Raw genomic sequence first — 20,343 nt, forward strand, 5'->3', positions numbered from 1 at the left:
TCACCAATGAAAATAGGGATTAGGCTAAAAACTGCCTGTTAATTACCTGTTAACAGGCAGTTAATTGGCACTAATCCCTTTCCCGCCTCAGGGAGGCGGGTCCCAGTGCGGGTCAGGTACCCGCCTCCTTTGAAACTGGCACGGAGGTGGGTTGGGGGCGGGATGGGTTCGTGCCCCTCCCCCGATTTCGGGATTTTAACACCCCACACGCCTCCAATCCCGCCTCCACGGCCCAATGAAAATCCAGCCCTTAAAAAGTGTTCATTTTATTTCTTCAATAAAAATACGGGGATGGGGCGGGATGGGGGGGGCGGAGGTTGGAATACACGTGTACAATCCCATCTCCATTCCCCCCTCCCACAGCCAGGTTTTTAGGAGGTGTTTCAAAGCAGGGAGGGTGTCAACATTGCAAAGTGGTTATGAGAGAAGGTTCTTGACGATGCAGTGACTGAGCGATGGTCCTCTGAGGGTGAAGTGGAGGATGAGCCACAATGGAGGACTGTGGACTAGGCGGCATAGCTAAAGATAATCACTTGTGGGGTGAAGAGGGCGCAAACTTCATCTCACCCCCATCAGCATAACCTTCTATTCCTTTCTCCCTCATGTGTTTATCTAGCTTCCTATTAAGTGCATCTGTGCTATTAGCCTCAACCACTCCGTGTGGTAGCGAGTTCCACATTCTAACCATTCTCTGGTTGAAGAAGTTTCTCCTGAATTCCCTATTGGATTTATTAGTGACTATCTTATATTTATGGCCTGTAGTTTTGGATTCCACCCACAAGTGGGAACATCTTCTCTACGTCTACCCTATCAAACCCCTTCATCAGTTTATATAACAACAGAAAACGCTGGAAAAACTCAGCAGGCCAGGCAGCATCCGTGGAGAGAGAAACAGAGCTAACGTTTCAGGTCGAAGACCCTTCGTCAGAACTGAGAAAAAAAGCAGGAAATGAAACGGATGAAAAAGCAAGTTTGGGGGCTGGGAAATGGGGGAGGGGATGAAAGAACAAAAGGGAAGGTCTGGGGGAGGTGAAGAGACATTAAGAGATATTCAAGGCGAGACGAGATGGTAATAGGACAGGTAAAGAGACAAAAGATGGCTCTAGATGACTCAACTCAAGGGAGCCTGAGAGAGTCCTCAGCTCAATAGGACCCCAAGCAGGCTCTCGCCTCAATAGAACATTGAGGGAGTCCTTCGCCTGGTAGAGAGAGTCCCCAACTCAAGCCGCTCGATTGGGTCGATTGGGCTTATACTCGCTGGAGTTTAGAAGAATGAGAGGGGATCTCATTGAAACGTATAAAATTCTAACAGCACTAGACAGACTAGATGCAGGAAGGATGTTCCCAATGGCGGGGGAGTCCAGAACCAGGGGTCACAGTCTAAGGATAAGGGGTAAGCCATTTAGGATTGAGATGAGGAGGAATTTCTTCACCCAGAGAGTGGTGAACCTGTGGAATTCTCTACCACAGAAGGCAGTGGAGGCCAATTCATTAAATATATTCAAGAAGGAGTTAGATATATTTCTTAAGGCTAAAGGGATCAAGTGATATGGGGAGAAAGCAGGGACAGGGTACTGAGTTTGGATGATCAGCCATGATCCCATTAAATGGCGGAACAGGCTCGAGGGGCTGAATGGCCTACTCCTGCTCCTATCTTCTATGTTTCTATGCCAATCCATGGCCTGTCGATGCTCTCTCCCAATCAGCACCCTGAACAGCTCCCATTTCAACGTTAAAGCTTCGGGTGATTTTAACATCCACCGATGCATACAGTTCCTCAAAAATGTATTACTTTTTTTCTTCCTCACCAGTTCAGGCAACTTTCAATTATTTTCCCTTCGTTCTCTTGACAGGCTCCGCAGCCTAGCACAGGGGCGTGAGGTGCCTGAGGGCCCTTTCTTCTTTTTCCTTTTTGCATTAGAACACAAATAACAAAAGATCAGGAGTGTGTGAGAGCGGGTGGGGGGAAAAAAATCTTAATAGCTACAGCTGTAGCCTACAGGCAGCCGAGCAAATTAAAAAAAAATCCAAATAAAAAAAGGCGCTCTCAGTCTCTTAGCGACGCTGAGAACTTCAATATCTGACTGATGTTAAAAGCCGTGTCCAGTCTTTGGTGTCAGCCCTTCAGCCTGAGTCTCATCATCTATCCACAGACAGGCCTGGAGAACCCATCACAGACCAGCAGATCTCCTGTGGCATTGCTCCGAAGAAGCTGGCCGTCCGACTATTTTATTAAGGACAATCGTGCCTTTAACGTAGTAAAGCGTCCCAGAGGGGCTTCACAGCAGCGTAAATCAAACAAAACTCGACACCGAGCCACATAAGGAGAAATTAGGACAGCTCGGTCAAAGAGGTAGGTTTTAAGGAGCGTCTTAAAGGAGGAGAGAGAGGCGGAGAGGTTTAGGGAGGGAATTCCTGAGCTTAGGGCCCAGGCGGCTGAAGGCACGGCCGCCAATGGTGGAGGCTAGAACTGGAGGAGCGCAGAGATCTCAGGAGGGTTGTGGGGGCTGGAAGAGATTTCAGAGATAGGGAGAGGGCCGAGGCCATGGTGGGATTTTGAAAACAAGGATGAGGATTTTTGTAATCAAGTTGTTGGTACACTGGGAGCCAGTGTAGGTCAGCGAGCACAGGGGTGATGGGTGAAACGGGACTTGGTGCGAGTTCGGACACGGGCAGCGGAGTTTTAGATGAGTTAAAGTTTACAAAGGGTGCAAGGTGGGAGGAGAGAATTGGATTAGACGAGTCTAGAGGTAACAAAGGCCTGGATGAGGGTTTCAGCAGCAGATGAGCTGAGGCAGGGGTCATATAACAAAAATCTCTTCAGTGAGAATTCTTCCTCTCCCACACATCTCAATTTTTGTCTTTGACACTCCCGGCAACTCACATCAGGACCATGTGTTGGGAGGGGATCGTGAATCAGCACATGCCCAAACTCTGGGAGCTTTAAGATGGGCGTAAACTTGGATGTGCTTCTTAACAACCGTCCTTTTGGAGGACAGACTGTAGGAGAACGGGAGGCACCAGCTAGCTTATGGAGAGGCAATGTTTACATATTCAAAAGCTATCAGAGCCGTGGATCGGGATTTGTACACCTGTAGTCCCACTGGTTAACCCGACTCCTGGCTTATTTCTTTCTGCAGTCTGCAAAGAATACATTCCACCACAAGATGGCGCACCACACAGACAGTGTCTGGTTTGCAATTCTCAAGGCTCAAGTCAAAAGTAACAAGCTGTCACCGAGAGGTTACTGTGGCCATATTTACAGACGAACGCTTAATACTGTCGTGTAACCTTCTTCCATCTGCTATTATTTTAATGCAGCTGTTTACCCATTTATTCTCCGTGGCTCAGTGGACAGCACTCTCTCGCCTCTGAGTCAGAAGGTCGTGGGTTCATAGTCCCCCTGCAAAAATCTAGGCTGACGCTCCCAGTGCAGCGCTGAGGGAGTGCCGCACTGTCGGAGGTGCCGTCTATCGGATGAGACGTTAAGCCGAGGCCCCGTCTGCTCTCTCAGGTGGATGCAAAAGATTCCAAGGCCACTATTTTGAAGAAGAGCAGGGGGAGTTCAACGGGTCAATATTTATCCCTCAATCAACACACCAAAAACAGATTATCTGGTTATTATCACATTGCTGTTTGTGGGAGCTTGCTGTGCGCAAATTGGCTGCTGCATTTCCCACATTACAACAGTGACTCCACTTCAAAACGTACCTAATTGGCTGTAAAGCGCTTTGGGCTGTCCAGTGGTCGTGGCAGGCGCTATAGAAATGCAAGTTTTCTTATTTCTGTTTTTGTAACTCCTATACTCTCTTGAAAGAGCTACACAGCTCACTCAAACGTCCATCTGTTTTAAAACAATTAAAACCTTTCTGAAGTACCTTTACACCAGGTGCTGCTGGAAACTCTGCAGTCCCTTCCTGGGTTGGTGAATGAGTCACCTCTTCCATATTTGACAGGCGGAGTCCTGAGGCGGTGTCTGGGTTGGCAGCAGGCAGTGTAGCCACTGTGGCTGTCTGCTGCTTTAAGTTCAGGGAGGTCCCCGGTGGTTTTGAGGTCCCTGGTGATTTTGAGTCCAGGGACAGCAAATGGTGGGGATCGGTCGCAGCAAGAATCGAATCCGGTTGCTGAAATATATAAAGAAAAATTCTGATGGCTTTCAGGGAGTTATTTCAACAGTGGTCAATGAAGCTCAGTGGGTAGCACCCTCGCCTCTGAGTCAAAAGGTTGTGGGTTCGAGTCCCACTCCAGAGACTCGAGCACAAAAATCTAGGCTGACGCTCCAGTGCAGTGCTGAGGGAGTGCCGCACTGTCGGAGGTGCCGTCTTTCAGGTGAAAGCGAGGCCCCCTCTGCTCTCAGGTGGACATAAAAGCTCCCATGGCACTATTTCGAAGAAGAGCAGGGGGAGTTCTCCCCGGTGTCCTGACCAATGTTTATCCCTCAACCAACATCACTAAAACAGATTACCTGTTTGTCTATCTCATGTGGGATCTTGCTGTGTGCAAATTGTCTGCTGCGTTTCCTACATTACAAGAGTGACAGCACTTCACAATTACTTAACTGGCTGCAAAGCTCTCTGGGACGGCGTGAAAGGCGCTATAGAAATGCAAGTTTGTTTCATACTTTCTAACAAAGTAAATTTACTTCTACTCTCCAGTTTGGTTTGGGAGGACTTACTCTGCTGCTTGTAGAGCACCAGAGGCAGCACTGGAGCATAAGTGAGGTGAGGCCTATAGAAACATAGAAACATAGAAGATAGGAGCAGGAGTAGGCCATTAGGCCCCTCGAGCCTGCTCCGCCATTCAATGAGATCATGGCTGATCATCCAAACTCAGTACCCTGTCCCTGCTTTCTCCCCATATCCCTTGATCCCTTTAGCCTTAAGAAATATATCTAACTCCTTCTTGAATATATTTAATGAATTGGCCTCAACTGCCTTCTGTGGTAGAGAATTCCACAGGTTCACCACCCTCTGGGTGAAGAAATTCCTCCTCATCTCAGTCCCCTTATCCTTAGACTGTGACCCCTGGTTCTGGACTCCCCCGCCATCGGGAACATCCTTCCTGCATCTAGTCTGTCTAGTCCTGTTAGAATTTTATAAGTTTCAATGAGATCCCCTCTCATTCTTCTAAACTCCAGCAAGTATAAGCCCAATCAACCCAATCTCTCCTCATACATCATTCCTGCCATCCCAGGTATCAGTCTGGTGAATCTTCGCTGCACTCCCTCCATGGCAAGAACATCCTTCCTCAGATAAGGACATCCTTCCTATGCCCAGTGAGGGCACAGAACAACACCCGAAGAACTGGTATCACTGGCCAAAGCCAAGCCCCTTAAACAGAGCAGAAATTGAGTTTTCCCATCACTGCTCTAACGGTCCCACGTACAATGGGTTATCGTGAAGTGCAGGGACTGTTGTTATCGATCGGAAGTGGCAATCAATTTGCGCACAGCAAGGTTCTCAAGTAATTCTCACCATAACATTTTCTACCACATAAGGCCGCTTCTCAACAGCCGGCTGAAAGGCTCACTTTGCGAGGCTATCCTTGTAGCTCAGCGCTCTGACGGTGTGCATCAATCACCTGGCTGATTTCTCTTATAATCAAGTAACGACAGGTTACATTCTCCCTCAGTTCGCTGTTAACGGACAAATTGGTGTGAGTGGATTTTCCCCGGGTTACACTGTGTGTTCACTAACACACACCCAAAGCATTTCCAGTCTGTCTTCATTAACCATCGTCTCTCCGTATCTTAAAAAAAAATACATAAGCGATTGACTTCCCCCGTCCGCAATTACAGGAAACTCTCGTTTAAACGGCACCTAAATATCCGGAATTCTCTATTAACCGGCAAAATTCATACTCCGGAAACAACACCTCAATAACCGGCAATGTTGCCGAGTCCGAGTCTCCCGCGGTGGCCGAGTTAGTCAGTGGGGGTAGTTCTCCAAACTGCCACTACTCGGCTTCTTGGCGCTGTCGGAAGTCCAAACACCTCAATAACAGGAGTCTGACTCTTTGTTTGTTAAAAATAGCCTCGGTAGATAACCCTCTCCGTCATCCGGAATTTTTAATCAACCGGCAACACGCCGGTCCCGTCGGTGCCGGATACCAAAGAGTTTCCTGTACTTCAAAGGATTCAGCCGAGGTGAGAATGGGCCCGATGAGAGGAAGAACGATACAAGCACCACGTTTAAAACAGTGGGAAATATAGCCTTGTGTCTTTTAACCCGTACCTGTGGTCAAAGAGGGCTTTGCGACAAATGATAGGTTCTAATGATTCAAGTAATGCATCTCCGTGCACTTCCTCTCAAAAAGAAGACAGAGACCGACTTACCCGGCACATTAATGAGATTTAGGCCCATCATTTCCTGCTAAACAGGCACAGTTTCATTTCTCCGGATGGTCTCTAATCTAATTGTTATCAGACAGTGGGCTGTGCAAGTGCCCAACTTTCTAAAGGGATGGCTGAGAAAAAAGAAACAGTCCGGCCACCTTGTACTCTTTTAAAACAGGAGTCATCTGTAAGTGCGTCCAAACTCCTTGGGTTAGAAATTGGGTCGCACCCCCTTTGGGGCGCTAACTTCGCCGGGGCGCTACTTTTAGCACCCTGGAAAAATTAGCACCCCCCTGCGACGGAAATTGAGTGGTAGCGCCCCAAGAGGGAAGCGGGGTGCTACTGGAAGTGCCCCGCCTCCCTCTTGGGGGCGCTGCGAGGGAATATCGCGGCACTATGTGCGCTGCGGCACGTCGCGCCGCGGTATTGCAGGCCTTCCTCCCCTTCTTAAAGGGGAAGGGCCTTGCGCAGTGCGACCCGGGGCCCAGCTGGGCCACCAGGGATTGGGAGCACCGGCAAAAGAGGGCACTCAGGAGAAGTGCCGGGCTCACGGAGCGCAGCCGGCACTCCGCGGGAGGGCGAATCAGGAGGCTGGGGACGGGAGCGCAGGCAGGTGCTGGCAGGCGGCCAGCAACAAAAACAGCCACCCCGCACCTCGCCTTTAAATAGCGCCTCCCCGGCCGCAGGTAGGCCCCCCCTGACACTGTCGGACATAGCGTCCGGCGGTAAGTCAGAGGGCGCTACCGAAGATTGCGGCTGGGGCGCGAGCAGGGTGCTGTGCATGGCGATGATGTCATCGCCGGCGGCACAGCGCCGTGGGGCACTACCGGTTACCGCCGCCGCTAACCTCCTGCTGAATTTCGTGGGAGGCATTGGTGGCGCCACGCCCAGGCGCTAGTTGCTTTGCCCTCTTAGGGCGCTAACGGAATGCGCAAAGCAACTGAATTTTTACAGTCAACTTTTGAAGCGTAGTCACTGTTGGTACGTAGGCAAGCACGCCAGATAATTTATACACAGCAAGATCCCACAGACAGCAATAAGATAAATGGCTGGTTAGTCATTTTTTGATGGTGTTGGTTGAGGGATGTTGGCCAGGACACTGGGGAGAGCTCCCTGTTCAAAATAGTGGCAATGGGATCTTTTACGTCCACCTGAAAGAGCAGACAGGGCCTCAGTTTAACATCTCATCCGAGAGACGGCTCCTCCAACAGTGCAGCACTCCAACAACGCTGCACTGGGAGTGTCAGCCTGGATTTTGTGCTCAAGTCTCTGGAGTGGGGACGTGAACCCACAACCTTCTGACTCTGAGGCAAAAGTGCCACCCAGTGAGCCACAGCCGACATTAGATACTCAATGAACGACATTTGCGTTTACATTAGATCATAGAGTGTCGTACACACTCAACATTTCACAGGCAATAATGACATCATTCCCTGAGGAGCCCTCCGAGTACACACAAGTAGATAGCAGTTTAAGACAGAGCGTGCTAGAAATTCGCCTCCTTTGCGCCTCCTGTTAGCGCCTCCAGGGGGTGATAACAGGGCGCTACCGGCTTTGCGACCGGGCGCAGCGAGAATACCGACACTCGCGAACTTCCCATCGAGGTTTGCGATGGCGGTAACCCCTAGCGCCACCATCTCCTGCGCCCGGAGATCGTGACGTCATCCGGTCGCGCAGCGCCCCGGTACCGAGATTCGGTTCCGTCCCTGCAACTGGGTGACAACACCGGCAGCTGCGGGAGGCGTTGTTCGGGAGGCCGGGTGCTTTGGGGGCGCTAATTAAAGGTGAGGCCGCTGGTCTTCAGGAGAAATGTGTTTCCTTCCTTTAGGGTGCATTTTGAAAGATTTGAAATGGCGCGGTTGACCAGCCCCGCACTCGGTTAGAGTGCTCGGGGCTGATCGGCGAGGATCCCGGCTGCCGTCGGTAACGAGGCAGATTGCTGAAATTCAGAGCCTGCAGCGACGGCCCTTCCCTTTCAGGGAGGGAAAGAGCCCTCGGAACCCGGCAGCGCTGCGGTGGTCATTGTGCAGCGCTGCATCTCTACCGCCCCCGCCCCCTCACCTCCCTCCCGCCCTGCTTGATTTAGCGCTCCAGTAGGGAAGCGGTAGCTCTTGATTTAGCACTCCAGTAGGGAAGCGGTAGCTCTTGATTTAGCGCTCCAGTAGGGAAGCGGTAGCCCTTGATTTAGCGCTCCAGTAGGGAAGCGGTAGCCCTTGATTTAGCGCTCCAGTAGGGAAGCGGTAGCCCTTGATTTAGCGCTCCAGTAGGGAAGCGGTAGCTCTTGATTTAGCGCTCCAGTAGGGAAGCGGTAGCCCTTGATTTAGCGCTCCAGTAGGGAAGCGGTAGCTCTTGATTTAGCGCTCCAGTAGGGAAGCGGTAGCCCTTGATTTAGCGCTCCAGTAGGGAAGCGGTAGCTCTTGATTTAGCGCTCCAGTAGGGAAGCGGTAGCCCTTGATTTAGCGCTCCAGTAGGGAAGCGGTAGCTCTTGATTTAGCGCTCCAGTAGGGAAACGGTAGCTCTTGATTTAGCGCTCCAGTAGGGAAACGGTAGCTCTTGATTTAGCGCTCCAGTAGGGAAGCGGTAGCCCTTGATTTAGCGCTCCAGTGGGGAAGCGGTAGCTCTTGATTTAGCGCTCCAGTAGGGAAGCGGTAGCTCTTGATTTAACACTCCAGTTCCTTCCTGGAGCGCTAACATTGAATTTATCGAAAGCTGAGAATGATTGGCGCCTGGCGCTAACTTTTCCAGCTTTCAAAATTTAGCGCCCAAAGCGGGGCGATACTGAATTTCTCCCCTAAGAATCTTACAAACTCCTGTAGCTTTATTCCTCTGGTTTATGAAGACAATCAAGTTAAGCCAACTGTTCAACATTTAATTTGTGTTTTTTAATGTGTGAACGATTCAATCCCCAGTCGCTCACCTATATGTCGAGATTACTTACAGAGGAATTATAACCCTCTAGACATAAAACTAACTGGTGCTCTGAAAGAAAGACTTGCATTTCTATAGCGCCTTTCACGACCACCGGACATCTCAAAGCGCTTTACAGCCAATGAAGTACTTTTTGAAGTGTGGTCACTGCTGTAATGTGGGAAATGCAGCAGCCAATTTGCACACAGCAAGCTCCCACAAACAGCAATGTGATAATGACCAGATAATCTGTTTTAGTGATATTGGTGGAGGGATAAATATTGGCCCAGGACACGGGGGATAATTCCCCTGCTCTTCTTCGAAATAGGATCTTTTATGTCCACGTGAGAGAGCAGACGGGGCCTCGGTTTAACGTCTCATCTGAAAGACGGCACCTCCGACAGTGCGGCACTCCCTCAGCACTGCACTGGGAGCGTCAGCCTAGATTTTTGTGCTCAACTCTCTGGAGTGGGGACTTGAACCCACAACCTTCTAACTCAGAGGCGAGGGTGCTGCCCACTGAGCCACAGCTGACACTAAAAACATGAGAAAGAAATGGTGATCATGGTGAATCAATGACAAAGGGACCTAGACTAGGGGGATAGCAAAAGTAGAAGGCAGAGGATGGTCAGAAATCTTTTCCCACACAGGGGGTTATCAGAACAGTGGCTACATTATTTAAACTGGAATTGGATACGTTTTTTTTTCATAAAAGGATAGAGGGAAAGGGCAGGAAATAGAGCAGGCAGGTCCAGTTGAAGAGGCAGAACCGGCACGATGGGGTGAGTTGCCTCCTTCTGTGCTGTAATTTCTAGAACGCGATGATCAGAATGGGTTATGATGAACGGTTTACCTGAAACACGAATCTCACGGATGCTGAAAGACCTACTGCGTATTTACTGTTTTAAACCATTTACAATTTCTAAAAAAAATAAAAGAGTTAAACTGCAACAGGACATAGAAAGGCTAGCAGAATGGGCAGACAATTGGCAGATGGAATTTAATACAGAGAAGTGTGAGGTGATGCATTTTGGCAGAAGGAACAGGGAGAGGCAATATACACTTAATGGCACAGTTTTAAAGAGTGTGCAGGGACAGAGGGACCTGGGAGTTAATGTGCATAGGTCCCTGAAGGTGGCAGGACATATTGAGAGAGTGGTTAACAAAGCTTATGGGATCTTGGGCTCCATAAATAGAGGTACTGAGTACAAAAGTAGAGAAGTTATGCTGAACCTTTATAAAGCGCCGGTTAGGCCACAACTGGAGTATTGCGTCCAGTTCTGGTCACCATGCTTTAGGAAGGATGTGAAGGCCCTTGAGAGGGTGTGGAGGAGATTTACCAGAATGGTTCCGGGGATGGGGGATCTTAGCTACAAGGACAGGTTGGAGAAGCTGGATTTGTTTTCATTAGAGCAAAGGAGGTTGCGGGGTGATTTGATAGAGGTGTACAAGATTATGACGGGTTTGGATAGGCTAGACGGGGAAAGGCTGTTCCCACTAGTTGATGGTACAAGGACTCGGGGACACAGATTTAAGGTTTTGGGCAAGAGATACAGGGGGGATGTGAGGGAAAACTTTTTTACGCAGCGAGTGGTGAGGACCTGGAACTCACTGCCAACGGAAGGGGTGGAAGCGGAGACACTCAATGTTTTCAACGGGAGACTGGATGGGCACTTGAGGGAAATAAACTTGCAGGGCTACGGGGATAGAGCGGGGGAATGGGACTGACTGGATTGCTCTACAGAGAGCCGGCACAGACTCGATGGGCCGAATGGCCTCCTTCTGTGCCATTGTGACTTTAAAGAATTATGCACATAGACATTTGTCTCTGTTTTACTCTATTTATTTTTTGTTTTTCACAGTGAGTTCTGGTGACATTAGTTCAAAGGAGCCAGTCAGCCTGAATGAAGATGACTACAGACACAGTCGTAAACCCAAAGATGATTCAGCACCATTTCTGTGGCTTAGTTAAGCTTCCCAGTACTGTCTGCCTCAGTAATCTACAATCTCGGTGGCCTTATCAGCAATTACCGGACTGGACCAGCAAACATTTGTAAGTTAAAGCAAAATGGGCAAAACTGAAGGCTTTAATCAGAATTAAATCTAACTGTTGATTATTTAAAAGGGTCCTAGTAAGGCAAGCTTAATCTCAGTTATTGTAACATTGATCAACGTCCCACATTGGCCTCCCACATTCCACATTCCACCCTACGTAAACTTGAGGTCATCCAAAACTCGGCTGCCCGTATCCTAACTCGCACCAAGTCCCGTTCACCCATCATCACCCCTGTGCTCACTGACCTACATTGGCTCCCGGTTAAGCAACACCTCGATTTTAAAGTCCTCATCCTTGTTTTCAAATCCCTCCTTGGCCTTGCCCCCCTCCCTATCTCTGTAATCTCCTCCAGCCCCACAACCCCCCCGAGATATCTGTGCTCCTCTAATTCTGCCCTCTTGAGCATCCCTGATTATAATCACTCCACCATTGGTGACCGTGCCTTCTGTTGTCTAGGCCCTGAGCTCTGGAATTCCCTGCCTAAACCTCTCCGCCTCGCTACCTCTCTCTCCTCCTTTAAGACGCTCCTTAAAACCGACCTCTTTGACCAAGCTTTTGGTCACCTGCCCTAATTTATCCTCATGTGGCTCAGTGTCAAATTGTTTTGTCTTAAAATACTCCTGTGCAGCACCTTGGGACGTTTTACTACGTTAAAGGCGCTATATAAATACAAGTTGTTGTTGTCCCACTCATGATTTCACAACATGAGCACAAGATGTTCAATGGGTTAACAGTTATCACGAACACGGTTTGTTAGGCGATCAGTTACCAGGTTATTCGCTACGTCGCCGTGACCTCTGTTGCAAGTATCGCCAGTTTGCCTCAGTGCTGATCCTCGCCACAGAAGGTTTTAGATTCAAGCTCCTTTCGGGGTAGGGTTGGGAGTGAGTCACCTTCTCCCCCTCCGCGCCTCTGTAACTTCGGCAGTCGGCGCAGGTTTCCGCCGAGCTTCCGCCGAAGTTACAGCCATGGGGCAGGAGAAGCACCGAGGAAATTTCCCATCCGCACCCACCCCCCAACACCCACCCGCACCCCCTGGGACTCCAGTGTATAATGCAAGCTGATAGCCCAGTGCAGTGCTGTATGGAGAGTGCAGCTCTTCAAACGAGATGCTATACCCACTTAAATAAAGAAAAATATCTCATTTATTGCTGGAGATATATTTGAATGTGTGCATTTTTGACAGCAATTTACTCCAAAATGCTTATCTCCACGTTTTAACAAACCATCATTCTCTTTAAGTACATGGATAGGGCGTGTTAGGAAAAATGCTCAGTTAGGCTGCTTCAAGCCTCTTCTCAATGTCTTTTATTTCTCTATTCCCCAGCTACCTCTCCCTATTCTGTGAACAACACAGCTTTAAGCTGCTGTTCTCTGCCACTTCGACCTTTCTACCTCATTAACGCCATCGGAAGTTTTTCTGCATCTCATTAGTGCAACGCAAGCCTTTACAAACATCACACAGAAACAAGCAATCCCCTTTTCCAACATCAGAGAATTAGACCCGGGCGCTGTCAGATGGAAATGCAGCCTAGCCCTTGCACACTGGCCTCAGGAGCCCAGATCATGTAAAATGCAACAGTTTCTGCGATTACACGGGCGGTTAATGCAGCTGCTGTCCACGGTACTGAAAGTACAATGCATCGAAGCTGCTTGATCTGCGATCTCTCCCTGAAACACCATCCAACATGTGCTGCCAGTCTCTGCTCACACACTTTGATTCAATTAGCTCTTGTCCAAGAGAGCTCCTGTGGGATTGTGTGAGGGGGAAGACTGACAAATTCTGTTCAACAAAGACATTAATTTTCCCCGTGCCCCAATCTATTCAAATCATTAGTTATGAAGCCAACTGCACCGACTCTATAACCTTATTACACGGCTGTGCTTCAGTGCTGTACTCCGACAATAAATGTCCTTGACAGTGTTTAACATAAACGCGACAATCATTGCACTAGAGTTATAACAATATAGGGGGGAAAAATAGGAAACAAGAAAAGATATTTCTAACTTAAAAAAAAAATCAGACACTTGTGTCAAAGATGCAGAACATAGAAAACATAGACATAGAAGATAGGAGCAGGAGTAGGCCATTCGGCCCCTCGAGCCTGCTCCGCCATTCAATGAGATCATGGCTGATCATCCAAACTCAGTACCCTGTCCCTGCTTTCTCCCCAAATCCCTTGATCCCTTTCGCCTTAAGAAATATATCCAACTCTTTCTTGAATATATTTAATGAATTGGCCTCAACTGCCTTCTGTGGTAGAGAATTCCACAGGTTCACCACTCTCTGGGTGAAGAAATTCCTCCTCATCTCTGTCCCGAATGGCTTACCCCTTATCCTTAGAACACATTTAAAAAGCACTTGGAAGTGCCATAACCTACAGGGCTACGGACCAAGAGCTGGAAAGTGGGATTAGGCTGGAGAGCTCTTTTTTTTGGCCGGCGCAGACACGATGGGCCGAATGGCCTCCACCTGTGTGGTAAATTTCTAGGATTGGATGACACCAAGTTTGAATAGCACAGGAGAGAAGATAAGACAAGTGGCGGTGGTTAGGGACACCAGGCTTGGGTTCCACAAACCCTGCAGTAAGAAGAGCAGTTTGAGAAATAAATTGTGCAAGGGAGTAAAGGGATCAAGTGTTAATTAGCATCTTCTGAGTGGAAACTAGTTGTTCATTGGCCATCGCTAATTTACGGTTGAGTTTCTCCATTCTGCACTCTTTGTATCAGCCATTTAGCTTTGTACTTACTCTATAAAGACTTGCATTTGTATAGCACCTTTCACGACCTCAGGATGTCCCAAAGCGCTTTACAGCCAATGAAGTACTTTTTTGAAGTGCCGTCACTGTTGTAATGTGGGAAGCGCAGCAGCCAATTTGCGCACAGCAAGCTCCCACAAACAGCAATGTGATAATGACCAGATCATCTGTTTTTAGTGACGTCGATTGAGGGATAAATATTGGCCCCAGGACACCCGGGGAGAACTCCCCCTGCTCTTCTTCGAAATTGTGCTCGCGGGATCTTTTACGTCCACCCGAGACACTCCCGTTGGGGAGCATTTCCTGTCAAAAGCACATATCGGAAATTTGGCCAAGAACTGCCCGCCATTTTCCAACCATTGCCGGTAGAATGGGAGCAATATCCGCCTGAATTCCTGATCTGCCCCTTTTGGCAAGTGAGGCTCCGTTGCTGAGAATGCAAAGCCAAAGGAAAATAAATGTAAAAAAAAACTCTTCGTCTTGTCGCCTTATCCTGAGTTTTAGTTTTGGTTTAGTTTTAGGTTTAGTCTCCGTAAGGAACCTATTACAAATTGAGTTGACGAAAAATGTTCAGGTTAGTTAACGACTAATTTATTCTTCATTTTACTCAATGAAACAACACGAAACAGGAGGACATTTTTCAGCAGTATTTTTTGGCCAATGATTCTCTTGCACCATCCAGCTGGCTGCCAGATTGGAGCTAAAGTTCTGTTGCTCCATTGCTTCTTCTGCTGGTCGGAGTGCCACGGCCTCAAGAAACTAGTCACATCACGTAAGTTTGGGGCATAACAAATGAAATTATGAGATAATTGCTAAGTACCTGAGGAAGAAAGGAATAAAAGGATATGCTGATAGGGTGAGATGAAAAGGGGCGGGAGGAGGCTCGTGTGGAGCATAAACACCGGCACGGACCAGTTGGGCCGAATGGCCTGTTCCTGTGCTGTACATTCTATGTAATTAGCCGAGGCATAGAATATAAGAGCAGGGAGGTTATGCTTGAACTGTATACAACATTGGTTAGGCCTCAGCTAGAATACTGCGTGCAGTTCTGATCACCACGTACAGGAAGGATGTGATTGCACTAGAGAGGGTGCAGAGGAGATTTACGAGGCTGTTGCCTGGGCTGGGGAATTTTAGCTATGAGGAAAGATTGGACAGGCTGGGGTTGTTTTCTTTGGAAAAGAGGAGGCTGAGGGGAGACCTGATTGAGGTGTATAAAATTATGAGGGGCCTAGATAGAGTGGATAGGAAGGACCTATTTCCCTTAGCAGAGAGGTCAATAACCAGGGGGCATAGATTTAAAGTAACTGGTCGGAGGTTATGGGGGGATTTGAGGAGAAATGTTTTCACCCAGAGGGTGGTGGGGGTCTGGAACTCACTGCCTGAAAGGGTGGTAGAGGCAGAAACCCTCAACACATTTAAAAAGTGCTCGGATATGCACTTGAAGTGCCGTAACCTACAGGACTATGGACCGAGAGCTGGAAAGTGGGATTAGGCTGGATAGCTCTTTGTTGGCCGGCACGGACACGATGGGCCGAATGGCCTCCTTCTGTGCTGTAAATTTCTATGCTTCTATGATAATACCATGTAAATATCAGCTGGAGTTGATTGCAAAACTAGACCGTGCAAATGAAGGCATCTTACTATGTAGAAACTGAAAGATATTTTTCAAATCAAAACTTTTCAAACCCACAGATGCAGAGAGAGAGCTGAGCTGCCTTTCTTAGTAGCAAAGCTTCTGCTTAATAAGACCCCTTTCTACACGCTTTCCATCCCCTCCCCCCACATTACAAGACTCAGTAATATATGCGAAAGGGTTCTTAACCATTAGCACCTCAGATCTATCCTCGGGGAACTGCTTTGAAATGATGCCTCACGCACCAGGACAGATGACTCTCTAGAAGGTTATCATTGCACATCCGCCCAAGCTCAATGCATAACCAATACTTGAGCTTTGATCTTTCGCTATTCAGACAATCCCCTTGGAGCTAGTTACCTACCCCTATCCATCTACCTAGATTCCCCGACAGCTCATGACAGCTAGGGCAGCTTATCCCCCCCCACCCCCCCCACCCCGACGCATACAACAGCTCGGAAGGAGAGGCCACCTCCCCAGGACTCGCAGTGTGACCAGCTTTGGATCATCTAATCCTGAGAATTCTTCGATTTTGTCAGCCCGCTTTGTGTGGGGAAACCATAAGCGTGTTCTTTTTGAATGAATTTTACCTCGAGTGACTCAGGACAAGTCCCTATAACTGCGCCCTCACCTGCACAGAACAGCACGGTGATGTACAGTCTGAGCGATCAGGCAAGGAGGAGAATTTTTTTTTATATTCATTCACAGGATGTGGGCAAGGCCAGCATTTATTGCCCATCTCTATTTGCCCTCGAGAAGTTGGCGGTGAGCCGCCTTCTTGAATTCAACTGATATGGCTTGCTAGGCCATTACAGAGGGGCAGTTAAGAGTCAACCACATTGCTGTGGGTCTGGGGTCACATATAGGCCAGACCGGGTAAAGGCGGCAGATTTCCTTCCCTAAAGGGCATTAGTGAACCAGATTTTTTACGATAATCTGTGATTTCAGCATTACTGATACTAGCTTTTCATTCCAGGTTTTTAATTAATTAAATCGCGCTCCCCTAGTCCCTTTCTGACAGCATAACGCTCCCCTCAACCTGTCGTTGCTAGCGGAAGGCGGTAAGGTTGGGGGCGCCACTCAATATCCGGTCCGGGGCGCTACCAGGGCGTTGCGCACTCGATTGACGTCACGATCTGCCGGCGCAGGAGATTGTGGCGGAAGTGTTTAGCGCCACCGCAAAATGTCTAGTTAATTTCGCGAGCGCCACAAAAATCGCCGCGCCCGGGCGCGAGTTGCTTTGCGCCCTCTTAAGGCGCTAACGGGAGGCGCAACCAACTGAATTTTTCCCCCATTGTCCTGTGGATCATTAGTCCGGGCCTCTGGATTACTGGTCCAGTAACATAACCATTATACCAGCGTACACTATACGGAATGCAGGTATTGTCAACAGTGTGTGGCAAGAGTACGGGTAAGATAGGGGCAATGTTGTGGAGATTGACGTAAGTGGTCTTTGTGATGAGTTTCAAACTCTATCCTATTCATCACCAACACCACTTACCGCCATCTCTACAAGATGGACAGGTTGGGTGATTGGGCAGATGCATGGCAGATGCAGTATAATGTGGATAAATGCGAGGTTATCCACTTCGGTGGCAAAAACAGGAAGGCAGATTATTATCTGAACAGCAATAGATTGGGAGAAGGGGAAGTGCAACGAAACCTGGGTGTCCTTGTGCATCAGTTGCTGAAGGTAAGCATGCAGGTGCAGCAGGCGGTTAAGAAGGCAAATGGTATGTTGGCCTTCGTAGCGAGAGGATTCGAGTACAGGAACAAGGATGTCTTGCTGCAGTTGTACAGGGCCTTGGTGAGGCCACACCTGGAGTATTGTGTGCAGTTTTGGTCGCCTTATCTGAGGAAGGATGTTCTTGCCATGGAGGGAGTGCAGCGAAGATTCACCAGACTGATACCTGGGATGGCAGGAATGACATATGAGGAGAGATTGGGTCGATTGGGCTTATATTCGCTGGAGTTCAGAAGAATGAGAGGGGATCTCATTGAAACTTATAAAATTCTAACAGGACTAGACAGACTAGATGCAGGAAGGATGTTCCTGATGGTGGGGGAGTCCAGAACCAGGGGTCACAGTCTAAGGATAAGGGGTAAGCCATTTAGGACTGAGATGAGGAGGAATTTCTTCACCCAGAGAGTGGTGAACCTGTGGAATTCTCTACCACACAAGGCAGTAGAGGGCAATTCATTAAATATATTCAAGAAGGAGTTGGATATATTTCTTAAAGCTAAAGGGATCAAGGGATATGGGGAGAAAGCAGGGACAGGGTACTGAATTTGGATGATCAGCCATGATCTCATTAAATGGCGGAGCAGGCTCGAGGGGCCGAATGACCTACTCCTGCTCCTAAGCATAACTTCTCTACTTTTGTACTCACTACCTCTATTTATGAAACCCAAGATCCCATAAGCTTTGCGAACCAGTCTCTCAATATGTCCTGCCACCTTCAGGTGAAGATGTTCTTATGACGTGCTAAAGAGACATAGGGGGAAAAATTCAGTTGTTTGCGCCTCCCGTTAGCGCCTTAACAGGGCGCTAATGGGGCGCAAAGCAACTAGCGCCCGGGCGCGGCGATGTTTGCGCCGCTCGCGAAATTAACTAGACATTTTGCAGCGGCGCTAAACACTACCGCCACCATCTCCTGCGCCGGCAGATTGTGACGTCAGTCGAGTGCGCAACGCCCCGTTAGCGCCCGGGACCGGATATTGAGTGGCGCCCCCTGCCTTACCGCCTGCCGCTAGCAACGACAGGTTGAGGGGAGCGTTATGCTGTCAGAAAGGGACTAGGGGAGCGCTATTTAAAGGCGACCGCTTCCTGCCTTTTTTTGTTGGTGACATTTTTGCACCACGCATTCTGAGAGAGAGACAGAGAGAGACTTCTGGAGAGATTCAACGCTGTGTGAAGGAGTTTTGGGTACTGAGCAGCACTTTGCAGGTTTATTTTGATTTGCCCTTCCTTGCGTCACCAGCGCTCTGAGGTAGCACCTCGCTCCTCGGCCTTTGCGCCCTAAGACAGGTGTGAAGCGCCTGATTTAGCGCTCCAATCACCTCCCGGGGCGATAAAAGCCAAGTTTGCTGTCGGAGGAGATAATTAGCGCCAGGCGCTAAACTTTGCGCATGGCCGATAATGACGCCCCAAACGGGGCGATACCGAATTTCTCCCCCATAGAGTCATAACGGCACAGAAGGAGGCCATTCGGCCCACCGAGTCACCTGATAGAAACATAAGTCTATTATCGTCTCATCTGCTATCTTGTAAACTGACAATCCCTGGGCTCCCTCTCTGAAGGAGAATTCACAAGGATCAGTGCTCGTGCTATGCGGGTTGCCCTGATGTTATGCCGAATCAGCCGGGGACAGCTGTGTTGATTAGGTCGGGATTTAATAAAGACATTTGAAACAGTGGCCATTGCATATATTAAATTACACACATGAGCCTGACCATAAAAGATACAAATTACTGTCCCATAAAACAGTGCCACAACAATCATCTTAAAATAAATACCTCGGTAGTTTAGTGCTTGGCTGAAACTGTTAATTTACTTTGGCAAGCAGCTGTAATAAAACGAATTAATTCTGCACTGAGTTGTACCCTTGTGAATAATGTATCACACGTACAGTCTCTCCATTTGACCCACGGGCAATTAGTCATAAGTACCACCAATGTGGACTCCTCAGCAACCAAATCCCAAGGCACCCACAGAATATCAATAAAATCTCCATATCATTATGCTTTATTCCGACCCATATTAATGCATAGTATTTTACCACGAGGACACACTAAAATGAAATGAATTTCAACAAAAGAATGGTATTCCTTATTAGAAACTGAAATGACTCCAGGGGATGCTGCCTTGCAGGTCCATCTGAATCTCTTTCCTTATGTTTACTTAGCAATGACTGTTAACACATTTATTTCACGCCTCGATTTAAAAAATTCTCCTCCTTGTTTTCAAATCCCTCGGCCCCCTCCCTATCTCTGTGACCTCCTCCAGCCCTACAACACCGCGCCCCCCCCCCCCCCCACCGAGATCGCTGCGCTCCTCCAATTCTGGCCTCTTGAGCATCCCCGATTTTAATCGCTTCACCGTTGGCGGCCGTCCCTTCAGCTGCCTGGGCCCTAAGCTCTGGAATTCCCTCCCTAAACCTCTCCGCCTCTCTCTACTCCTTTAAGACGCTTCTTAAAACGTGCCTCCTGCCCTTATATCTCCTTATGTGGCTTGGTGTCAAATTTTGTTTGATAACGCTCCTGTGAAGCGCCTTGGGATGTTTTACTAGATGAAAGGCGCTATATAAATGCACGTTTTTCTTCTTGTTTATTTTAACCTCATCTCAAAGAGGAAAGGGAAGGAATTGCTGGCGTACATTTCAGTGCTTCTCTCCCACGGTGTAATTTCAGGGCCTATGTTGTCCATTGAGTATAGTTCAAAGTCTAAAATATTCAACAAAAGCATGGCGATAATTTGCTCCCCTTACCTTGTAAGCAACCCTCATTTACCATCACAAAGTTATGGGTAGCACCCTTGTCTCTGAGTCAGAAGGTTGTGTGTTCGAGCCCCACTCCAGGGACTTAAGCACTAAAATCTAGGCTGACACTCCCAGTGCAGTGCTGAGGGGGTGCCGCACTGTCGGAGGTGCC

At 48.5% G+C, this 20,343-nt stretch overlaps 1 protein-coding gene across 1 annotated transcript in view; it reads right to left on the reverse strand.

The window, feature by feature from the left end:
* ccdc33 (coiled-coil domain containing 33) overlaps nt 1-20,343 on the reverse strand; it is a 340,583-nt gene that overhangs the window by 101,288 nt on the left and 218,952 nt on the right. Inside the window, 1 exon segment of the mRNA XM_085972306.1 lies at nt 3,879-4,124. Coding sequence (XP_085828432.1) covers nt 3,879-4,124 — 246 coding nt within the window.

The sequence above is a fragment of the Somniosus microcephalus genome, chromosome 32, assembly GCF_052327205.1.
Source record: "Somniosus microcephalus isolate GS21.2 chromosome 32, FLI_Smic_1.0, whole genome shotgun sequence".
NCBI lineage: Eukaryota > Metazoa > Chordata > Chondrichthyes > Squaliformes > Somniosidae > Somniosus > Somniosus microcephalus.